Consider the following 24,032-nt stretch of genomic DNA (forward strand, 5'->3'; position numbering starts at 1 on the left):
TGGGAGATGAGCTGCCAATTTGCTGTTGCACAAGTGAAGATCTGACCCTCTATTAATACAATGTGGTTATTTCCTGGGAGCTTTAGGCACTAAAGAAGAGAATGGCTCAGAATATGCTGTAAACCTAACGATGTGTGAATAATACACGCTGTTATTCATGTGCAAATCATCCAGCACTTTGTAATGAGGAAGAGAGAGCCTGAATTGCAAATTACCCCAAGTTAGTAGCTGCTTTTCCATTCACTGTGCAAAAAAAATACCATCACTCCCTTTTGAGAGTTTTAAGATGTTACTGCAATGGCATGTTAAATTCTTGTTAAACTTCACATAGAAAATTACACTTGCTGATTCACTATCATCTGTTCTACAATAACACAAAGTCAAAATCACTCTCTTTCATGCCGGCAGAGAGGGAAGGGGATAAACTAGACAAGACTAAAGGAGGAAAGATCACATTGATTGTTTTCTGAATTGTTGCTGTAGTCATAAATGAATTTTGCAAGGATTTTTCAATGCAGGGATGGTTGGTGCTGGTAAAGGTTATAAAGGTATAGTTTCAATATCCCCTGGGGTGGAGGGGGGAACTGAAACTTAGAAACCAGAAGGGAGAAGAGGCCATTCAGCCCTTTGACCCTGCTGTGCTATTCAATACAATCATTGCTGATCCTCCATCGAAATGCTGTATTCCTGCTTTCTCCCAGAACCTCATGAATCCTTTTAAAAGTCTTTTAAAAAATCTGTCTTCCTTGAATACATTCAGTGATTTGGCTTATGACTTATGATTTCTGTGGTTAAGAATTCCACAAGTTCACTACCCTTTGAGTGAAGAAGTTTTTCCTCATCTTAGTCCTAAACTCTATCCCAAGACAGTGTGTTCCCCCAGTTCTGGGCTCCCCTAGTTCCAGGCTCCCAAATCTGGGGAAACATCCTCTCCACATCTGGTCTGCCCACCCCTATTAGAATTTTGTACATTTCATCAGATCCTCTCTTATCCCCTGAGTGAACACAGGCCGAGTTGAACCAGTCTCTCCTCACAAGACAATCCTTCCATCCCAGGTATCTGCTAGTGAGCCTCTGCTGTACTCTCTCTATTGCAAGTGTGTCCTTTCTGGGTGGGGAGATCAACACTGCGCACTATACTCCCAGCTGTGGTCTAGGATAGTGATGCAACCAAATTGTTCAAAGATACTTGAGCTCATTAGAAATAGTCAAATAGCTCAGTTCCTGAAAAAAGGTGGATTGTTCTAAAGACTTTTGCCCACTTGTGTTTCAATTGTGAAGATGACAGCAGTAACGTTGCTGATAAAAATAAACGTGCGTCAATCTGCAAATGTTCATATGACAAATAAAAACCAACATTAATCAGATTTTGAGGGACAACATGAGTCCAAGGGGGAACCACATGACCACATCAAAGAGCTCGGTGTATATCCATGTTGCCAGAAATGCGGTTCATTGACGTACAAACTGGAGAATGGGAAGAATGATTGACAGCTCAGGGTTCCGGATATTAGCTGCGAGAAGGTACATGTGAGGGTGCAGCTAATTCGGGATGTCTGTCACTCATCCTGACTCTGACTACTGAGACTGTCATAGTGCACTGCTGTGATGAGTGGCCAGTCAAGAGCAAATTCTTCAGAAGCACATCTTCAACCACAATCTAAAGATGTGCAGGTTAGGTGAATTGGCTGTGCTAAATTGCCCATAATGTTCAGGGATGTATAGGCTAGGTGCATTAGTTAGGGGGAAATGCAGAGTAATAGGGTAGGGGAATTGGTCTGGGTGGGTTACTCTTCGGAGGGTCAGTGTGGACTTGTTGGGCCAAATGGCCTGTTTCCACACAGTACGGAATCTAGTTCTAATTCAAAAACATTAAGATAGAAATAAACCTTGATCTGGTGGAGCAGAGGAACCAGCATGAGGGTCTCCATAAGCTGCTGCCTGTTGTGGTGGTACTGAAAGCTCATGATACTGCCTTGGCATGTGGTAGAGGTAACAGCTTTAGGAAGTGCTGTCGGAAGAGCCTTGCTGAGTTGCTGTGGTGCATCGGCAGGGCAGTGTGGATGGTGCTGCTACCACCATACAACAGTCCGGCAGGGCCTATGAGCGATCTCCTAAAATCAGGCCCCATTGCCAGGCTGGAGAGGAGGGGCTGCCACATTCTACATTAAGGCCTGTGACAACATGGAGTAGATTCCCCCGTGCACCTTCGATAGTGACCGGCCTGCGAATAATTTCCATAAATCCAGCTATCAGTCTTGTCCTGTCTGCTCTCTCTCCTAGAGCCTCACCCTCTGGGACCTGGCTAACCTCCTGTCCTTGCCCCTAGCCTTGCTGCAGCCCAGTCATTCCCAGTTACTCACCACAGGCTGAGTTTAATTTTTGTTCACTGGATGTGGACATCAGTGGCATTGCACGGTGGCAGTGGGCAGCAAGGTGGCACAGTGGTTAGCACTGCTGTCTCACAGCGCCAGAGACCGGGTTCAATTCCCGCCTCAGGCGACTGACTGTGTGGAGTTTGCACATTCTCCCCATGTCTGCGTGGGTTTCCTCCGGGTGCTCCGGTTTCCTCCCACAATCAAAAAATGTGCAGGTTAGGTGAATTGGCCATGCTAAATTGCCCGTAGTGTTAGGTGAAGGGATAAATGTAAGGGAATGGGTCTGAGTGGGTTGCGCTTCGGCAGGTCAGTGTGGACTTCTTGGGCCGAAGGGCCTGTTTCCACACTGTAAGTAATCTATAACTGCTCTCAGTTGTGTTCCAACTGTAAATCTGGAGCACTCCCTGGTGTCTGGGGAAAGGTTACCTCTCTCTGCTTTCCACCTCCGCACTCTGAACATCTCCAGGGCTTCATCTTCAAGTCTCGGAGGCAGACTGGATGAGCAATCCCAGGCCCATGATCGAGGGACATGAGCTCGATTCCCAATGTGGCAGATGTTGGCTCAGTTGTCATAATTAGGAAGGGAAATGTCTTCCCCAGTTTTAAACTCTGGCCTGCTACTCCCATTGGCTTAGCATTTGTTTTGATCAGAAAGTCTTTCTGAAACACTTTGAGCATCTGCAGCAGACAGCACTGCACCTTCCCTTTTAGCTCCTGTGGCCTCTCACAGACCTTGGCCCCTCCTGAGCTTACAATCCTTCAGCATTGTGTTAACCACTGCCTGTGAACCTCAATCAAGGGGATGAGCAGACAGTGCAAAGTTTACATGCTGCCCCTGTGTGGTGTGGTGTAATTACAATATCACTAACTCACCAATGGGCTTTATCAAACCTTTCCCCATGTTGTGTTCAAGGAGGGTTGTTGGGCTGAAGGAGTTCATAGAAATGGGTAAGGATCAGGAAGGATTTTAAAACAAGAAAGTGATTCTTAAATTGGAGGTGTGGTGATCCAGAAAGCAATGTCGGTTAGTGAGCACGTAGTGATTGATAATGCTCTGAGTTAGTCTGTCTGAAACAACACTAACTGAAACAATAACTTTAATTGCAACATTTTGCTGGCTGTGGGGAATTACAATGCCCTACTTTTAACCTCACATCAGAAAATAAACAAACACGATACTTTCAGTGCCAAATGTTTACAGCCTGTTTATCTTGTTTGTGAATAATGTAGCTTCAAAACTAACTTCAATGCAGAGACGGGGTGTGGTGTTTTTGGTGGATTTATAGATTCCGGCTCCTGGATTCTATTTTAAGGGCTCTGTTAATAATAGGAGATGAGGTGAATTGATTTTCTTTGGAATTTTGTGCACCATCGCAGCTGCTGTGGTGGAATTTGTCACAGTCCTCAAACTGTGAGCAGAGTTTTCAGAGCAGGATGTTGCATAAGAGAGGGGGCTATAGCCTCCCCAGTGGGATGGGAGTGTCGGGCAGATAGGTTTTTGGGAGGCTTTCAAACCGTCTATGAAGCCTCGATTTCACCTCTGCAACTCCTTTTTGCCAGTCATGAGCGATTGGGAAACATCACATGCTGAAGTGTATGTCTGGCAGGAAATGGTTGTTTGGCAGGAAGTGGACAAACTAAGGTGAGTCTGGAAGATTAAAGTCTGCAGAAAGAAATACAATTCCAAATTAACATATAGCAAATGCAAATGTAATAGGGGCCTAACACTTTGGTTGCACAACTTCCTGGAGGTTACACTGCTCCCTAGATCCAGCAACACCATTTCCTCATTTCCAATACCTTTAGAACAAACGAAAATATTCAAAGCAAGAAAATAAAGGACACAAGTTTTTTTTATAAACAGCTGTCCAATTGGGAGAACCCTTTCCCGAGATATCTCAAGGCACTGCGGAAGGAATGACCCCTTGAATGACCATCATTTTCCCTGTCAGAAACTTCAGGAGAGAGACATTACAAATACCATTTATAAAGCAGCAAAATGAAGATTTTATGTTAGTTCAGAGGATTTGCTACTCGTTTATATCAGGTCTTGCCATTTACAGTTGCCACCAAGTAGTTTTTGTCAGCTAGAATAGTATCCAGTCTGGTACATAGTGAGAGCTGAAAATGTGTTGCTGGAAAAGCACAGCAGGTCAGGCAGCATCCAAGGAACAGGAGAATCGACGTTTCGGGCATCAGCCCTTCTTCAGGAATGAGGAGAGTGTGTCCAGCAGGCTAAAATAAAAGGTAGGGAGGAGGGACTTGGGGGAAGGGCGTTGGGAATGCGATAGGTGGAGCCCAACGCCCCTCCCCCAAGTCCCTCCTCCCTACCTTTTATCTTAGCCTGCTGGACACACTTTCCTCATTCCTGAAGAAGGGCTGATGCCCGAAACGTCGATTCTCCTGCTCCTTGGATGCTGCCTGACCTGCTGCGCTTTTCCAGCAACACATTTTCAGCTCTGATCTCCAGCATCTGCAGTCCTCACTTTCACCTGGTACATAGTGAGAGTCAGATACACAAACGTATGCAGGAATGAGCTCTCTGATTATAGTGACACAGAGAGTTGCCTCTTGGCATCCAGCTTATTTTTGCATGTAATCTAAATCTGAAGCAGCTGCATTTGCAAGTGACACAAAATGGGGTCATGTACTGTGTACATTTGCAGAAATAATGCTCCAGGCTCTGTTGAACCTCATTAGTGTCTACCCCGCATAATCTGCCACGGTGACTGGATAAGTCTCACACCTATATGATTCTCCAGGCACCAAATCTGGCCATGTTTCTTTGGTTTTCATCACATCACCTCCCACCCACAACTGCCCCACCCAGTAATATAGCCTGTTGCCTCATTTCTAGTGTTTTCGCCGGAAAATAAACAAAAGCGCTTAAATAACTTAAGACTCATTTAAGTGTTGGAACGAGCAAAGTCGTTGATGACGCAAATGTTATTCTCCAGCAGCCATCTCGATCTGCCCCCAAGCCCCTGTCCTGACCTCTCTCATACACTCATCGATGCCTTAGCACCCTAAATTTAGCTCTTGACCTCATCACCACCACCACCATCAAGATTGAGTATTTTCACCCATCTCACCCCACGACATCTCTCCCCTCATTTGTTGTTAAAAGCCCCACCAGTGCCTTTGTTGCCTCTGGACCTCAATGGTCTCCCGGTCAGCCTCCCACCTTAAAAACCTGAACCCACCCAAACCTTGCTTCCAATGGAGTCCCGTTCCCAATCGCAGCTGCTTCAGATTTGCTAAACTACATTTGGGTCAGGCACCGCATTGATTTTTAAATTCTCTAGCATGTTTTCAAATCACCCCATCGCCCCAATCTTCCCTATTCCTCCAACCTCTTCTGCACTTTCCCAATTCTGTGCACCCCTGGTTTTAATCACTCCACCATTGGCAAATATCCCTTCCATTATTTAGGTGTTTCCCTCTGGATGTCCTCCTGAATTTGCCACTCTGCTTCTTATCTTTCTTTCTTCCTTCTAAGACATTCCTCAAAATCTACTTTATTGACCAAAACAATCAGAATATTGCCTTAATTTGCTTCACATCAAAATTTGAAAGTGTCTTTGAATATTGTGCTGTATAAAAGGTGCTATGTAAGTGCAAATTTGTGGTTGTTGCCTGTGCCACTGAGGGCTATCATCAGAAAAGCTAATTGTTGCTACACGTAATTGAACTGGTTCAGAATAGGGTTCAATTGTGTTTTTAAGATGATAATTTTTTTTAAAGCGCTTATTTGGTGGTGACAAAGTTCTGTTTATTTTTAGCCTGGAACAGGGAATTAATATTTGTGACAATATACAAACTGACAAAACCTTCTTTGACCCATAATTGATGATTTTAAAAAAAAATATGAATCCTTTGTATGATTTTGGGCAGCTTTAAAAAGGTGTAACTCACCTGGAAAGTAATCTACCTTATAGAAATGTTCCCTGCTAACTGATTGAATGAGAATTAGAATTAGCTTCATTATCATATGATTTCAGTAAAACATTTATAGGGGTGACACAGTGGTTAGCACTGCTGCCGCATAGCACAAGGGACTCAAGTTTAATTCCACCTTGGGGGGATGAGTTACTGGGATGAGAAAGGTGGGTCTTGGGAGGGACAGTATGGACTCGATGGATCAAATGCCCTGCTTGCAAGAAGGTGCCATCTTAGGTACAGATTCTTAAGTCCAAATGCTTAGGGATAAAAATTGGAAAGATTTAACGTACTGAATTTAAATTGACTTCCTACGCATTTCACGTCTATGTTTATTGCAGAGCAGAGTGTATACAGCGAGGCGTTTCCCCATCACAAGCCCATGGCCTGGGCTCTAACCTTGTGACCGAGGTTCGGGTATACAACTGGTTTGCGAACCGTAGGAAAGAAGAAGCTTTTCGTCACAAGTTAGCAATGGATGCATATGGCACTCAGCAACCCCACACAGTAACCCCTGTGACACCCCATAGTAACTCGCCCATGCAACCAAGTGCCTTGTCGCCCAGTAAATTGCAAGGTAAGGCCAAACTGTTCACTATTTCTCATTTTACAGCATAGCAGTGGAACATTGTTTCAGATACCCATTGTGGGACATTCAACTTAAATAAGGCCGAGCACACTGGACCTCAAATTGAGTTGCCTAGAAGGTATAAAATCAAAGAACACACTTTTGATACACAACACATTAGTCAACGTCAACAACAAAACCAGAAGTTGCTGTAAAACCTCCACAGGTCGAGCGGCTTCCGTGCAGCGAAAGCAGAATTTATGTGACCCGTCTTAAGAACTGTTTTGCTACATAAACTGTTACGTGGCTAGAGTACCACAGACTTACACATACAGTCTGGGTTCTGTGCGATTACTAATGTTACTGACCATTAGACACGTGGCTGATTAACTGCAAAACTCCATTACACAGTGACTGAAGACACTGGTACCTTTAAATTGGAATGTCACATGTTGTAACTGTGCAAGGTAACTGTATAACTGAAAACACTTCCCGCTTGGTCTGGAATCTCTACCACAACACAACATTCAGTCGTGGGTCTGGTCTCTGACAATCAGGAGGCTTTGGACTGATGCCTGTTTTGAAAGAGCTACAAGTCTCATCAGAAGTACATAAACCAAGATCCTCTGTTCAAGCCTGAAGTGCAGTGTTCTAATCCATGACCAGGCAGCTCACTTACTGTAGACCCGTCATCTATTACCAGCATTTCAGTGCTGACAAGCTGTTGTGCACTGATTTGACAACCAATTAATAACCATAATGCTTTTAAAGCTTTTTATCAATTACTTAATGAGCACTAAAGGTTTGAAGTAGGTCAGTAAGTGATGGGTAGACAGCATTTTAGCAATCGTAATGCCCAATATATTGGCTGTGGAATGTGTTACAAACCTCACTGGCCTGCATTTTGCACACTTTTCCAGTTGGGTAAAAGTGGGATGTTTCCCACTGGCTCGCTGATCTCTTTTCCAGGATTTTTCCACAGGAACTGAAGCAGAGTGGCAGATTCCCATTCAGTGTTAATGACAAAAACAGATCACCCAGTAATTTTGATCGCTAGAGCCTGGCACTGCTTTGTGATAGGGTAATGTGAAAAGAGAGCAACCTTGGGATAACCCCATTTATACATCTGCCCATGTGAAACAGGCAGCTGTTAAGTTGTCTCCTTTGCATTATTGTCCAACATTCAGGTTACCACACTGCCAGCTTTGTGAAGGCAGTCAAATATAAAACATACCTCGTTCGATGGCATCCTCCACCACTGAGAGTTACAGCCTCTAGCCTCTGATTCACTGAAGTTTCTGATCTATCCAATGCTTATTCTTTAATTGATCTCTTGCTGAGTTTATGGTGCGAGGCTTGCATTTTTTTCTATTTTGCAACTAAACTGCCGAAGGCTGTGTTTTGGGAGACCAACGAGCATTTTGTGAATTGGAGGAACACTAGGGAGAGGAAGTAAATGGCATGGGGAGGAACAGCAAGGTGTGATGGGAGGAGTGCTGCAGTCTGTCATTTTAGGAAGGGGCAGAGTGGCAGTAACGTAAAGGACAGATTTCCCTTGGCACCAGACTTCAGAGCTGCTGGTCTTGTGCTTAGCCTGGCAACATCGCCATCCCAACCATTCTCCTTTAGTGAGTCAGAGGTGACCAGTTAGACTGTTCCCCTTAAAATTGCTGAGCAAGTTGACAACAAGGAACCCTTCCATTTAGTCTCATGTTGAGCTCCTGGTAACCATGGTAAAATTCAGTCAGGCTTTCTGTCAGTGCACTGGGCCTAAACTGGAGTGTGTTTGTCCCCAGTTGTGTGCTTTACCCAATACAGCAATGCTCATTTAATTTCCTGTAAAATAAGAAACTGGATGTAGATATTGTGATATTGAAGAATCCACCAGACAATTATTAAAGTTATAATGTAGAAGCATTTCATTTCTCAGGCAAATAAATGACCAGATCAGTCAAAGCCATTGGATTACTACAAGAGGAGCGTGCTTCCATAGAGTGTCATGCATCAAGTGGTCCAATGTGGAGTGGAGCCTGAGATCTTTATACCTTTAAGTCATGTGACATAGTGGGTAGGAGAAAATAAGGACTGCACATTCTGGAGATCAGAGTTGAAGAATGTGGTGCTGGAAAAGCACAGCCGATCAGGCAGCATCTGAAAAGCAGGAGAATCAACATTTTGAGCATAAGCTCTTAATCAGGAAGATCATAATGAAGAGCTTATGCTTGAAATGTCAGTTTTCCTGCTCCTCAGATGCTGCCTGACCGGCTGTGCTTTTCCAGCACCACACTCTTCGATATGTCTCTTAAACATGAGGCTGACGGTAATGCGTGTATGGAATGAGCTGCCCGAGGAAGTGGTGGAGGCTGGTACAATTACCTTTAAAAGACATCTAGACAGGTAAATGAATAGGAAGGGTTTAGAGGGATATGGGCCAAATGCTGGCAAATGGGACTAGATTAGGTTAGGATATCTGGTCAGTATGGATGGGTTAGACTGAAGGGTCTGTTTCCGTGCTCTGTGATTCTATGACATCACTCCAGATCTAGTTGTACTGACCAAGAAGACCAGTTGCTATATTCTGATGGTGATTAATACACAAAAGGGCATGATGGTTAATTCACAAAGTAAAATCAGTGACCCACTCAGTTCCGACTCTCATTGTGCAACGCTTCAACCAGTACTTCTGGTAGATATTTTTTAAAAATTGTGTTTGATTCTGAATCAAGCTATATGAACAGCAGACCAGAGTGAACCAGTGGAGGATTAGAGAGGGGGTTTCGGTCACATCTGCTTTTCTCCGTTTTCTCTGTGGAAATCTGTCACAGATAAGACTCAATAGACTCGATAAACGATCCATTCGGCCACTGTTCCTCTTTCCCATCATGTGCCCTCTTCTGTTAAAGCAACCCTGTCATTTTTGGAAGCTTACTTTAAATGGAAAGCAATTTTATTCATCATTTATTTCTGACTCCAGTAAACACTGTATATCCATCCTTATTGGCCATGTTTACTAACTTCTTATAACAATCCTATCTGATGGTCTGCTCAACAGCTTGAGAATGTAGTATTCATTGCAGACAAATGCCACACCTGATCACACATCAATTCTAACCTTTCGTAGGACTATCTCTGCAGATTTTGTTTGCAATTATTTGTGATTAGGCACATATCCAATATTTGTAAAATGCATTGGGTCATTTTTATATTTAAATATAGCCATCTTAATATTGTGATGGAAAATGCCATTGTACTTTGAACACTCAATCCTACATACTTCAGTAACTAAAGCCAACTCTATATCAAACTGAAACGCTTTTCGCTGGGCGATTTTTAACCATATTTCTACCGGATGAAACACAATGGGAAGATCAGTTCCCGTCAGGTTAATAAAAGTAGCAATTTCCTTTCAATGCATGTTGGGGATCTCCAGCCAACCATCAGCATTCCCTCTAATTTTCTTTCCAGCTGAAGCCAGAAATCAATGCTGCAGTTTTGGAGTGTGGAACCTGGGAGGGGGCTGCAACCTCGCAGCTTAGAGCAAACGTTTCTAATCAGGCTGCCATTCCAAATTACTGAGAGAAATCGCAAACTGCTAAATAACGATACTGGAAATCCTTCCTCAGTTTATTCACCTGTCCTTTGAACAACAAAAAAATTGCACTCAATGTAGTGACCTTGGGATCTCCCTTTTGAGCCCATATATGGTCTGTTTGGTCTCATCTCTTTTTACAGTTATCTTGCCTCCTCTTGAAAGGGTTCAGAAAAGATTTACAAGGATGTTGCCAGGGTTGGAGGATTTGAGCTCGGGGTTGGGGGGGGGTGGTGTTGAACAGGCTGGGGCTGTTTTCCCTGGAGCGTCGGAGGCTGAGGGGTGACCTTATAGAGGTTTATAAAATCATGAGGGGCATCAATAGGATAAATAGACAAAGTCTTTTCTCTGGACTGGGGGAGTCCAGAACTAGAGGGCATAGGTTTAAGGTGAGAGGGGAAAGAGACCTAAGGGGCAACTTTTTCATGCAGAGGGTGGTATGTGTATGGAATGAGCTGCCAGAGGATGTGGTGGAGGCTGGTACAATTGCAACATTTAAAAGGTATCTGGATGGGTATATGAATAGGAAGGGTTTGGAGGGATATGGGCAGGATGCTGGCAGGTGAGACTATATTGGATTGGGATATCTGGTTGGCATGGACGAGTTGGACAGAAGGGTTTGTTTCTGTGCTGTACATCTCTATGACTCTATGACTCTATGACTCTAACTGAACAGAGGTATTCCTCAAAGCAGTCACCCAATCTCCTTTGGCCTCTCCAGTATGTTTGACTTATCCCAGTTCTGCTGCACACACAAATGGCTGACACTGAAGTGAAACACTTTGGTGAGATATTAAGTACTACATTTGGCCTACAGCACAGAAACAGCCCATTCAGCTCAACTTGTCTACACACAAGTTCCCAACATGGTTCCTTGTCTCACCCTCCAGCACATCCATCCTTTCAAAAACAAATGACTGTGGACAATCAAAATCTGGAACAAAGACAAAGTGCTGGAGTAACTCAGCAGGGTCTGTGAGCAGAATTAATGTTTCAAATTCAGTATGATCCTTCTTCAGGTCTCTATCCATATCCAACTATTCCTTATTTATCTAAGTAACAACATGGTGGCTAAGTGGTTAACACTGCTGCCACACAGTACGAAGGACTCAGGTTCAATTCCAGCCTTGGCTGACTGTGTGAAGTTTGCACATTCTACACGTGTCTTTGTGGGATACTCTGTGGGGAGTTGATGCAGACTCGATGGGTTGAATGGCCTGTATCTGCACTGCAGTGATTCTATGACCTTCTCCATAAATATATCTATGCCATTTAGCTCCACTATTCTTTATGATAGCAATGCTTGCCAAATCTTTATCACAGTTTTGGGTCTCTCCTGAATTTCCTATTGAATTTATTGTGCTTATATAACTTAATGAGCCTTAATTTGGGATCCACCCCCTCACAAGTGAAAGTTTCTTTTCTGCTCTTTCTCACTGACTAAACAACCATCTTCAGTGATTCACCAAGATGGTGGCAGCATCAAGAAAGGCAGAGCAGGACAGTGGAGAAATCAGCCTCTGACAGAAACGAGGAGGAGGAAAAAGAAGCATATAACCAGGCAGCAGGATTCAAACAGGATAAAATCAAGGACTGCAGATGCTGGAAACCAGAGTCTAGAATAGAGTGGTGCTGGAAAAGCACAGCAGGTCAAGCAGCATCCGAGGAGCAGGAAAATTGACGTTTCGGGCAAAAGTCCTTCATCAGGAATAGAGGCAGGGTGCCTGCAGAGTGGATAGACTCACTGAGATTCTTGTAGAGAGAGGAGAAAAACATCTTCGAGGCAGGCATCCTTGCAAGAGGATTCGCAGTAGGGTTAAAATCAACAAGGTAAAAACAAGGACTGCAGATGCTGGAAACCAGAGTCTAGATTAGTGTGGTGCTGGAAATGCACAGCAGTTCAGGCAGCATCCGAGGAGCAGGAAAATCTCTCCACTCTGCAGGCACCCTGCCTCTATTCCTGATGAAGGGCTTTTGCCCGAAACGTCGATTTTCCTGCTCCTCAGATGCTGCCTGACCTGCTGTGCTTTTCCAACACCACTCTAATCCAGAGCAAGATTAAAACAGGTGAACAAACTTAAACACAAAGGAAGAAGGAAATGGAGTAGCAAAAGAGTGCAGAGGCACATAATATTAACGTTAAATTGTGTTGCTTTCAGTAGGTTCTGTTCTCTGCATTGTTGAAGCAGTATTGCATTTACATGCATGGAAACACCAATGTTCAGATCACACACTACAGTGCTAACATTGTGCAATATTTCTGTGCTTTGGGAACTTAGTTAAAATGCCATCCAGATAATTAAAAGCTTATTAATCCATCCACCTTTCATCATTCCTGTAGTCTCCCTTGCAGAGACCTATATCAATGTTGGCCCTGCTTCAGATGTTACAATAGTTCAGTGCTGTGGGATGATGTTGGTCACAATTACCCATTTACGTTAACACTGCTGTGCTCCTCTGCCTGCCTTTGCCCTTCTTGGCATTTGACAAATTCCATATCATTTTTTCAACTTCCTCGAAGTAAGTAATTTTCTAAATTTTATTTCACATTAATGCAAAGTGTGGGATTACTTGATATTGTGGGATGGTGCATATATGAATTCAGATGCGACGGCTGATTAATTAGCTTCAGAATTGGAAAGTTGGATTTTCTTTCTAATTGCCAAGGTCTGTTGCACAGTGATACCAAAAATCCCATCCTTATTACTTACACTATTAGTAACTGTTCATTTTTATTGAGTCAGCCTGTGTTAGTAGATAAAAATGTACTGTGTGTGTGTGCTATTTTAAATTTACAGCGTATTTAATCAGGGGACTGAGTAATGAAATAGGTTAGGCACTGGCCTGTCATCTTTGGGACTGGCTGAGGATAAAAGCCTCTTCTGTCTGTCAGCTATAGGAATCCTGTGTGAAATGTATTTGAGCAGTCTGAGCCCAACTGTTGATGTCTCAAAATTGATGCTTTTGTTCAGAAGGAGTGAAGGGTCATTATGGCCATAAATACAACACTGTTACCGAAGGTGTTCTTCAAAAGAACAGGGGATGAGAAACATTACTTTTCATCAGTGCTTGAAATTAATAACTTTTGATAATCCAATGCATTTGCACGTTATTTAAAAATATTACAACTGACAGACAAAGAGATTTATTTTGAAATTGAACCTAACCTTTCCACTGGGGAAACATGGTGAGATCAGCTACAATTCCACTTTTAAATATTCCCTTAATTTTGTTCAACATTGACGTCCCCAAATCATAGAATCCCTACAATGTGGAAGCAGGCCATTCAGCCCATCAAGTCTACACCAAACCTCTGAAGGGCATCCCACCCAGACCCACCCCATCCCTGTAACCCCACATTTCCCATGGCTAATCCAACTAGCCTGCACATCCCTGTGACACTATGGGCAATTTACCATAGCCAATTCACCCAAGCACAGCTTTGGACTGTGGGAGGAAATCTACGCAGACATGGAGAGAATGTGCAAACTCCACACAGACAGACAGCCACCTGAACCAAGGTCCTTGGCGCTTTCAGGTGGCAGTGCTAACCACTGAGCCACCATGATCATGTGAGGTGCCAATGAGTTGGTTTAAAATTATTTCCAAAGTTTCAAACATGGAGCCACCTTACAAGCTCAGATTTCACATGACATGTAGGTCAATCTTGGGAGGATTATCCAATTTTGTTTTAACTGAAGGACATGAGTGATACAGTTAGACATTCAGATTGACCCAATGTCTTCATGATCACTTTTAATGTCAGTATCAAACTTTTGCCATTTAATTTCATTGATAATTTCTTCCTTAAATGATATGAGTAAGCTAGCTGGGTATTTATAGCAATGCAAAATTCTTTTTACTAAAAACTGAATTCAAATTCTCAATCTGCATGATGGGATTCTTTGGTTTAGTCGTCCACTCACAAGCCCATTATGTTAATGCATCTCAGCCAGTTTAGCAACCGGGCGTATTTGGTGCTGTTGAAGACCGGGGCAGAAATTTTACCCAAAATCAGCTAAGTGTCAGTTTTTGGGAGGATTCAATGACGTGCTTCCTTCTATAAGCTCTAGCAAGTTACCTCACACTATTCCTCTGTATGAATGCATCCTACCTCAATGGCACTGTCTTCTCACTGGTGGTAGAAGTACTGACCACTGCTGGGACCTTCTGGGTTTCATACCATTGGCACAGTACTCAACCAGGCAGTGCCATTCAGAGTGCACTGTTGCTGGATTCCAGAAGACATGGGTAAGCAGGGCAATTGGCCCCTGGCTTTGCCAGCTGGAACTTCGATGCTTTGATGGAAAGGAAAGTCGTCCTCTTTCCTTAGGAGCAGGAGGGAAGGCAGTGGCACCAACTCTGCCATGTTGGGCTGAAATTGCCAGCAAAGTGCCATTAAAACAAAGGGCGGCATGGTGGCCCAGTGGTTAGCACTGCAGCCTCACAGTGTCAGGGACCTGAGTTCAATTCCAGCCTCGGGTGACTGTCTGTCTGTGTGGAGTTTGCACATTCTCCCTGTGTCTGCATGGGATTCCTCCCACAATCTAAAGATGTGCAGGTTAGGTGAATTGGCCATGCTAAATTGTCCAGGGAGGTGTAGGCTAGGTGCATTAGTCAGGGGTAAATATAGGACAATAGGGTAGGGGAATGGGTCTGGGTGGGTTACTCTTCTGAGCGTAGGTGTGGGTGGACTTGTTGGGCCAAAGGGCCTGTTTCCGTACTTTAGGGATTCTATGATTCTGAAAGGGTCACTGTGCCGTTGACAGCCTGGAGGAACATCCAACAACATGGGAAGGTGAATAATGACCTTCTCCACCCTGGCACTGTAAGGACCACCAGATGCACTCTGCTGCTTCATATTCACTCTACTTCTCACCAAGGCTAACATCTGCACTACTGCATGCAGCATCTTCCAATTATTGTGGCCCCACCACCCCAGGCCACAAAGCCTTCCTGCCCCCTGCACCCGTTTGGGGCATTTTACCATCTCTCCCTCACCAGCACACACAGCTGTGCCAACCACTTTCGTCTCACTCAGTCCCTGTCCTTGGGTCATGGAATCCCTACAATGCAGATAGTGACCATTCAGCCTATCGAGTCACCCTGAACCTCCAAACAGCATCCCAACTGTTCCAGGAGAAAACAGCCCACACTAGCACAGAAAGGACCAAGGTGGGTGGTGTTGAGCCTGACATTCATCTCTTCTCTGTCACTAGGAGAGAATCCTTGTCTTAGCTGCAGAGGGCTGTGACCCCTCATGTGGTGACGCTAGGTTCTACATGTCCTGGCGGGCAAACACATCACTGATGCATAAGGCAGCACAGTAGTTCAGTGGTTAGCACTGCTGCCTCAGAACACCAGGCATCTGGGTTCGATTCCACCCTTGGGCGACTGTCTGTGTGGACATTGCACGCCCTCCCCATATCCATCCATGTGCTTTGGTCTCTTCCCACAGTCCAAAGATGTGCAGGTTAGGTGGATCAATAATGGGATTACAGGGATGAGGTGGGTCTGGGTGGGATGCTCTTTGGAGGGTTGGAATGGACTTGATGGGCTGAATGGTCTGCTTCCATACTGTAGGGCTTCCATGATCTCTACAGCTGGTTGGGGATGAAAAGCCATGGGGTGCTGGCACTTGGAGGACTGCCAGAGACAAAGCACCTACTCAACCCCAGTCAGGAAGGGATGTGGTAGTGGGCCAGCCCACGTGATGCTCCCTGGGTGTGTGCACAGTCCTGCACTCCATCACTCTCACCACTGACGCTCAGGTGGACCTCACTCCAGGTGCCTCTTTCCTTACAAGGTGATAGGGCACCCAGCCAGAAGAGGAACCCTTACAGGCCCCTAACTGTCTTCTCTGAGGACACCCCAGAGGTGCATTGGCTTCCACCTCCACTCCATCTGCTACCCTCTACCCTGTGGGATTTCCAGCTGAGCTGGGGGGGAAATCATGCATTTGGGCAGGACATTTGGCCTCTAATTGCCCTGCCCAAAACTCGAAAACCAACAGGTCCCACTGAGGCTGGCTTTTTCGATTGCACATTTGTGATTGGGATGGTGATGGAAGGCAGCAAAGTTACAGCCAGATGGAGTGAGTTGCAGGCTCAGCCTCTCAGTCTAGGTGCCTCTACCACCCCACCCCCTCCCTCCGCTTCCCACCAACGGCTCGTCCAAACTTTCATGTTCCTTTATGCATTGCAAATGACCTACAATGGACTCCTTAATTTGACTGAGAACTGCTCCCCTTCGACTTTGAAAGATGGTGATTGGGTTGAAGCACATGGAGTGTGTTTGCTGGACGTGGTGCTGCTGTGGGATTGACACAGCACGGTACTGTACAGCAATGTATCCCACACCCTTGACGGATCACTACAGAGACAGGCTTCCTGACCTGGTATCTGCACTACAATGCCAGGCAAGGCAGGAATAATGTGGTGCTATAAGTTGTGAATGAGGTGGCAATGCACAAAAGGACAAGGCAAGGTAGAGATGCTTTGAGCACCCATCTTTGCGCAAAGTGAGAATAGAATAGAATCTCTACAGTGTGGAAACAGGCCATTTGGCCCAACAAGTCCACACCAACCCTATGAAGAGTATCCCACCCAGACCCATTCCCTATTACTCTACATTTTACCCCTGACTAATACACCTAACCTACACATCCCTGAACACTTTGGGCAATTTAGCACGGCCAATTCACCTAACCTGCACATCTTTGGATTGTGGAAGGAAACCAGAGCACCCAGAGGAAACCCATGTAGATACAAGGAGAATGTGCAATCCCCACACAGACAGTCACCCGAGGCGGGAATCGAACCCGGGTCCCTGGCACCGTGAGGCAGCAGTGTTGACCACTGAGCCACCATGTCACCCTGAGTAGGAATGTCAATTAACTGAACTCATCGTAATTTCCCAACTGACTAGCCACTGCCCACATTGTTCCGGGCTGGAAAGATTCACCTGTATCTTCCCAACGCTTGTCACTAGTGTCAGCACCATATCAGCTAATTATGGGTTAGATGCTGAGCAACGCTTCCTGCATTCAGGTGCTTTCATACTGTGTCAGAACAGCACCTCCCTGATTCACCAGTGTGACATTGCTATTTCCCCTTCCAGCATGTTAATATTTGGATGTGGGCAACTCTGGCTCAGACAACACTTGTTGCCTGTTCCTAATTGCCCCAAAGGGCAATTAAGAGTCGACCACATTGCTCTGGGTCCAGAGTCACTTAGTGACATGCCAGACCAGATAAGGAAGGCAGATAATCCTTCTCTAAAGGACAGGGTTTTTATGACAATCAACAATGATCTGAACAGTTAGACTTTTATCCCACATTTTTGTTGATTTCAAATTTCTGCTATGGTGGGATTTGAACACATGTCCCCAGAACATTAGCTGGGGTTCTCCATTATGCTGCCATTTTGATCTCAGCATCTCTGAGTTGAGGGTAGCTTGGTGTTGCACCAACTGAATAGACATTGCTTAAATTAATGTAATACTTGGCAGCTATTGTACAGTGACTTTCACCCTGGTCTGGAGTCAAACCCATCTCCCAGACATACAAGGTCATAAAGATTGATCCATTACACTTCAAGTTTGACTGATTTTGCAGCTTGTTTTAAAAAAGTGTAAAAATGTGTGCCTTAAATAAATTGAGAGACAGGCGAGTGCCCAGCGGGAAAGATAACTGAATGTCCAAGCAAAGCCAAACTATTTTCAGTTGCTCAGCCAAGTGACCTTTTCAAATGTTACTAATTACAACCTTGTGCAAACCAAAATCATAGTAAATATGTTTCACTGGATGTTAACATCATGCACGATTACTTGTCCTAAAAATTACCTTATTACATTAAAACCAGATATTTACAAGACAACTGGAAATGTGAAGTTTGACATAGCTCAGCACATTCAACCTTGGGTTTAGAGGGAGATTAAGGGTTCTCTATTCAAATAACTCTCTCTCAAGTGTCCAATCTGTTCTGTAAGATGTATTGTGAATTCTTTTTCTCCCGTTTTCTGATACTCCTCCATTAAACTTTTCTACTTCATCCTAGCCTTAAAAAAACCAGTAAAAGTCTATCTTATTGGTCAAATGTTCAGCTATCTCTCCTGAATTTCCCATCATGTTTCAGCATTAATTCCATCACTTATTGTATTTATTTACCACTCTCTCTTTCCCTTGCTATTCCCCATCCCTCTGCAGTTTCCTTTGGGATGTTTACATCTATTCATAAATGCAAATTAATTTTATTCCATATTTGGTGATGGCTAGCAGCAGCACCAAGAGTGAACACAAAAGTACTCGTTGTTGTTCACCAACCCATGACAAAGACGCCAAAGATGAACAAGTCTGACATAATCCATTTATTGTGATGTGATTTGAATGTTGTAAATGTTAAATAATGTGGTCAATTACACACCAATTTTCTTAACCCCGTCATACTCAGAACTAAACCAACATGCAGTGACCAATATTTGACCCTCCGTATACATCATTGCCACAAGATGTTGATAGAGCTGATGCTTTCTGCACGCACAATAAGTGCTTTTCAACAAATCCCCTAAGTTCTCTTTTCTTGTGACAGGTATAAGATACGGGCAGCAAGCTTCCAATGATGTTGTGCCTGCATCTGTGAGTCATCAGAGTAACAGCACCATGGTGACAACTCACACTGTACTGCAGCCTGTTTCTCCTCCAGGTCTGGAGCCAAGCCATAGCTTGTTAACGACTGATACCAAACTGGTAAGTATGTCTGGAATTATTGAATCATACCCAATTACAGAAAATGGTGCTGTCAACAAGGAAGTTAAGGTGTATCTTCACTGCACTTTCATTCCCCAGGCTCAGTAATCAAACTTGCTCATATCGTACACATTAAATTGATTAGTTTTTATTTTGGAAAGGCAAACCAGGGCAAGACTTATACAATTAATGGTAGAGCCCTGGGTAGTGTTGCCGAGCAAAGAGACCGAGGGGTGCAGATGCATAGTTCCTTGAAAGTGGAGTCGCAGATGAACAGGGTGGTGAAGAAGACATTTGGTACATTTGTCTTCATTGGTCAGTGCATTGAGTATAGGAGTTATGACGTCATGTTGCGGCTGTACAGGACATTGGTGATACCACTTCTGACATACTGTGCATAATTCTGGTCTCCCTGCCATAGGAAAGGCTTTGTTAAACTTGGAAAGGTTCAGAGAAGATTTACAAGAATGTTGCTGTGATTGGGAGGGCTTGAGCTGCAGGGAGCGGCTGAATAGGCTGGGGCTGTTTTACCTGGAGCATCGGAGGCTGAGAGATGACCTGATGGAAGTCTATAAAATCATGAGGAGCATGGATAGCTGGGTCTTTTTCTCAGAGGAGGGGAGTCAAAAACTGGAGGGTATAGGTTTAGTCAGAGGGGAAAGATTTAGAAGGGACCTGAGGGCAACATTTTCATACAAGTTGGTGTTTCAGATTGCGCAATAGGAGCATCGCACTGCATATTTATATCCATTTATAGAATCATAGAATTTTACAGTTCCAGAAGGAGGCCATTTGGCCCATCATGTCTGTACTGGCCAGGCATTGGGGTGAGTTTCTCTTGACATGTTGCTAGTCAAGCGGTATTATTGCTTGTTCTGTGCCTTATTTCCAGCCCAACGTAGTCCAGTAAAATTCATCTAACAATCATCCAATGAGCATGCCATATGCCTTTTTCACCACCTTATCCACTTGCGATGTTGCTTTCAGGGAACTGTGGATCAGTATGCCTAGATCCCACTGTAAGATGATGCTACTAAGGGTTCTGCCATTTACTTATCTGTCCACATATCTGTTCCACTATTAGCCGCTGGCTGTAGGGAGGCCTGTAGGATAATCCCATCAAAATGATTGCACCCTTCCTATTCCTGAGCGCTACCCATATGGTCTCACCACATGAGCCTTCCCAAGGTGTTCTTCCTCAGTACAGCTGTGACATTCTCTCTTATCAGTAACAGTAAGTTCTGTTGACTGATAGGAGGAAAGAAATGTTGGCTTTGTTCACACCAGATGGATTTTATCCAAGGCAAAGTCATGCCATTTGGAATGAAAATATGTCAGCATTTCAACATGTTTCAACAGTTAGCCAATAAATTGAGAGACTATAAAATGTTGTTTACATCAGTGATTTGGTTATTTTTAGATAAACCTGGGAAAATCATTTACTCAATGGTTTTGATTGATGATGAAAATGGAGTTTGGTTATAAAAGCTGGCTAAGAGTGAATTTGCCGAATGACTTATTTGGGCCACACTGTACCTACAGAAATGAAAGCAAATGGTATTTTGGATTTTCCCATGTCTAGGACAAAACGTGAAATTTTATGTTACGTTCATGAGTGGATTTTATCGCATGTTCACCCTGAATTTCAGCATTGTTGCCGCACCTTGGAACAAATTTGTTGAAGGGAAAGGGAAAATTTGAATGGGTATGGGAGTAAAGAGGAACCTTGACTATCCAAAGGACATGAGCGGGGAGTATTTCATTCGGTTAATCGAATGCCGGATAACATAGTTAGCCACGCATCGGGGCCTTGCAATCTTGTTTGGATAATCCAAAAATTCGGTTAATCGAATGCTGGATAATCAAGGTTCTTCTGTATTAGAGCAGCTTTGAAAACCGCAAAGCTGTGCTAAGAACTGCACTTGCTCTATCCATACCAAATTATGAGGAGCCATTCAAGCTGGTTATTGATGCCAGTGACAGCAGTGTGGAGACTGTTTGACTGCAAGGTGATGAAATGGGGATCGAGCAGCCTGTTAGTCATTTTTCAAAGAAACTGATAGCATGTCAGTAAAAATATTCAATGATTGAGAAGAAGACAATGAGTTTTATGTTGGCTTTACATCATTTTGAAATATACATTACCAACAATGTGGAAGATCCTGTTGTTTTTATTGAATGCAACACTGTGATTTTCTTTGAGAGATTTTGAGACACACACTTTTGATTATTTGGTGGAGCTTAATTCTCCAACCATATAATTTGAAAACTGTCCATGTGCCTGGAAAAGAAAATGTTATGGCAATACTTCATTGAGAGCACCTATGAAGGACACTGAGTGATGTGGTTCTCATTGACTTGTGAAAAATATGGTTGCTGGGTAACTGACAGGAGTAACATATTGACATTAAACTTATAATATGTCAGATAAAAATAGAGTTTCGGTAATTTTTGGATGGACGAGTAAAATGCAACCCAAGGGTATATTTTCATTCTTAAGTGGGGCAGTTGTACGGCAAAGGGTGTCATATGTAATTTATAATATTGTTTATTTTTTGAATTTGGGTTTTGAACTAGTGGCATGTTGGTTTTATTTTGTGTGCATAAAGTGATTTAAAAATTAACTTCTCAGTTTTTCTAGAACCAGGTTTTTTTGTTAACTAGTATGGGAGAAGGAGTGCCTGCGGTAATAACAGATTTGTTTGTGTCTGGAGAGTTTTATGAGCGGACAGAGTAACATTATGGAGTATTAGCTTGTTTTCTGTTTAGAAGGGTGAAATTTTTTTGTCAGGAGAGAGGAGAAAACCCATAACTTAGAAAGCTTTTGGCTTCAGTTTGCAGATATCCAGTTGGAAGTTAGGTACCCTGAACAGTTTTTCCCAAAGAAAAATACTGGTTTAGTTTGTTAGGAAATGTTTATGTCAGTATAAGAATTACAAAACTCCTAATACCAGGACATGAAAGCAACAGTTAAGTTTAACCTTTAGATGTGATGCAAAAGTGAACTCTGTCTCGTGTTTGAATTCAGTTAGATATAGTGTTGGGATAGCTGGGGTTGCATTTTAACTGTGAGCTTTTAAATTTTTCAAAATTTTAAATTTTTCAAAATGTGTTATGTATAAATAGCTTGGGTTTATTCTGCTTTATCTTCAGTTCTTTTGCATAATGAACTTCTATTCTATTGTTAAAACCAAATCTGTGGTGTTGCGTCTTTGTATTTCAATGAAAGGCCATCTTGTTAGATCAGATTTTGTTTTGCTTTCCTTTCACTCAGGCTTGACTTCAGTCTGGGATCCACCTTTGGCCAGTGCAAACATCAACTGGGATCAGGCCATGACTCAGACCGTGTCCCTTTCTCCAGTCCCTCCTGTGCTCACTGTAGTTCCTGCTCAACTAACAGCTGAGTTTCAGAATTACCTTCAATGTTTTCAAACTCCTCCATGGCCTGGCTCCTCTGTAATCTCCTACAACCTAACCAGCATCTGTGATTTGTGCACTCTGCTAATTCTGGCCTCTTGAAGAATCCCAATTTTAATCATGTCACCATTGGTGGTTGTACCTTCAGCAGTTTTGACTCTTAGCTCTGCAATCCCCTTTCTGAAACAGTCCTCCTCCTCAAAACCATTATTTTATATGACGTTCAAAACCACGAGTTCTGATATCAACCATTATTTTTCCCACATGGGATGTCATCAGTGTAGATATGTTGAAAGATCAACTTGCTGAATTTTAAAAGACTCGCTTTTAAATAAAAATATTGAATTTATATATAGCCCACTAGTGTTGATCATCAAGTGGGTTAATATGAAAAGCAGGGACTGCTATTGCATGGGTAAATACACTAGCCATTTCAGTTCCAAAAAGTACAACAAACAGCAATAGGAGGAAATCCAAGGACTTGCTTTTCTTGGTGTGTGTTGGTGAGAGAAATCAGAATCCAGGACATCAAGAGAACAGATAGGTCTTCTGCAAACAGTGCTTCAGAAAGCTAATGGCCACAATGTTTTAAAAGAGAGCTTCAAACTGAACCAAGCTGACTCAGGTATGATAAAGTCTCTTTTGCTTTTAAACTCAGAGGAGGGTGCAGTAGATGAAATCTAAGCTGCTGAGAAATTGTAAATACAAGTTAATTTTACATGTTTGGATTCTCTGTACTGACTGTTCAAGGAGCTGAGCCAAGCTAAATAGGCCTGAATGATCCCTTCAACAGAATCAAACAAAAACAAACATTTCACTTTTGCTCGTATTACTCAACTCGAACTTGGATTGCCGCGACTGAACTTGCTTGTGTTCCTGGAATGACATTCTTGTCACAACACAACACTGGTGAGGTCAGAGTACAGCTGCAAAGAAACAGATGCCAGGCAATTATCCTCATTCTATCTCTTTCCTGCTCCCATTGCAAGAATGAGGTGGTGACAGCACTGCTTATCAAAATAATTGCAAGGTAAGTTTGATCCATACTGTAGGGGCATCCTTCCTTCCATACTGTAGGGGCTGTATGATTCAATGAGATACTGTTTCCTCCAGTAATAACAGACAGCCCCAAAGACTGTGCTACCTATCTGGTGCAAACGCTCAGCGATTCTCTTCTGGGCTGGCTCCATACAACACAATGGTCAAGACAACCTCCTATCAAAGTCATTTGAACACTGAGGAAATCCTTCACCTGCTGCAAATTAATGGGTTGAAATCGGCTGTGCAATGTCAGTGCCAGTCATTTTGCAAAAGTAGGCACTTATTTTTCCGCAATACTGACTTAACTATTGCATTTGTTATTTTTGTATCTGTATAGCACAGGCTCATTAATT

General features: G+C 43.4%; 1 protein-coding gene across 2 annotated transcripts in view; it reads left to right on the forward strand.

The window, feature by feature from the left end:
- Window positions 1-24,032, forward strand: part of LOC140487880 (hepatocyte nuclear factor 1-alpha-like) — a 198,396-nt gene that overhangs the window by 82,143 nt on the left and 92,221 nt on the right. For both annotated transcript variants that reach the window (XM_072587260.1, XM_072587261.1), the window contains exons 4-5: window positions 6,659-6,894; window positions 19,064-19,221. In XM_072587260.1, the coding sequence (XP_072443361.1) occupies window positions 6,659-6,894; window positions 19,064-19,221 (394 nt within the window). The remainder of the gene's footprint in view (window positions 1-6,658; window positions 6,895-19,063; window positions 19,222-24,032) is intronic.

This window comes from Chiloscyllium punctatum, chromosome 17, assembly GCF_047496795.1.
Source record: "Chiloscyllium punctatum isolate Juve2018m chromosome 17, sChiPun1.3, whole genome shotgun sequence".
Taxonomy (NCBI): Eukaryota; Metazoa; Chordata; class Chondrichthyes; order Orectolobiformes; family Hemiscylliidae; genus Chiloscyllium; species Chiloscyllium punctatum.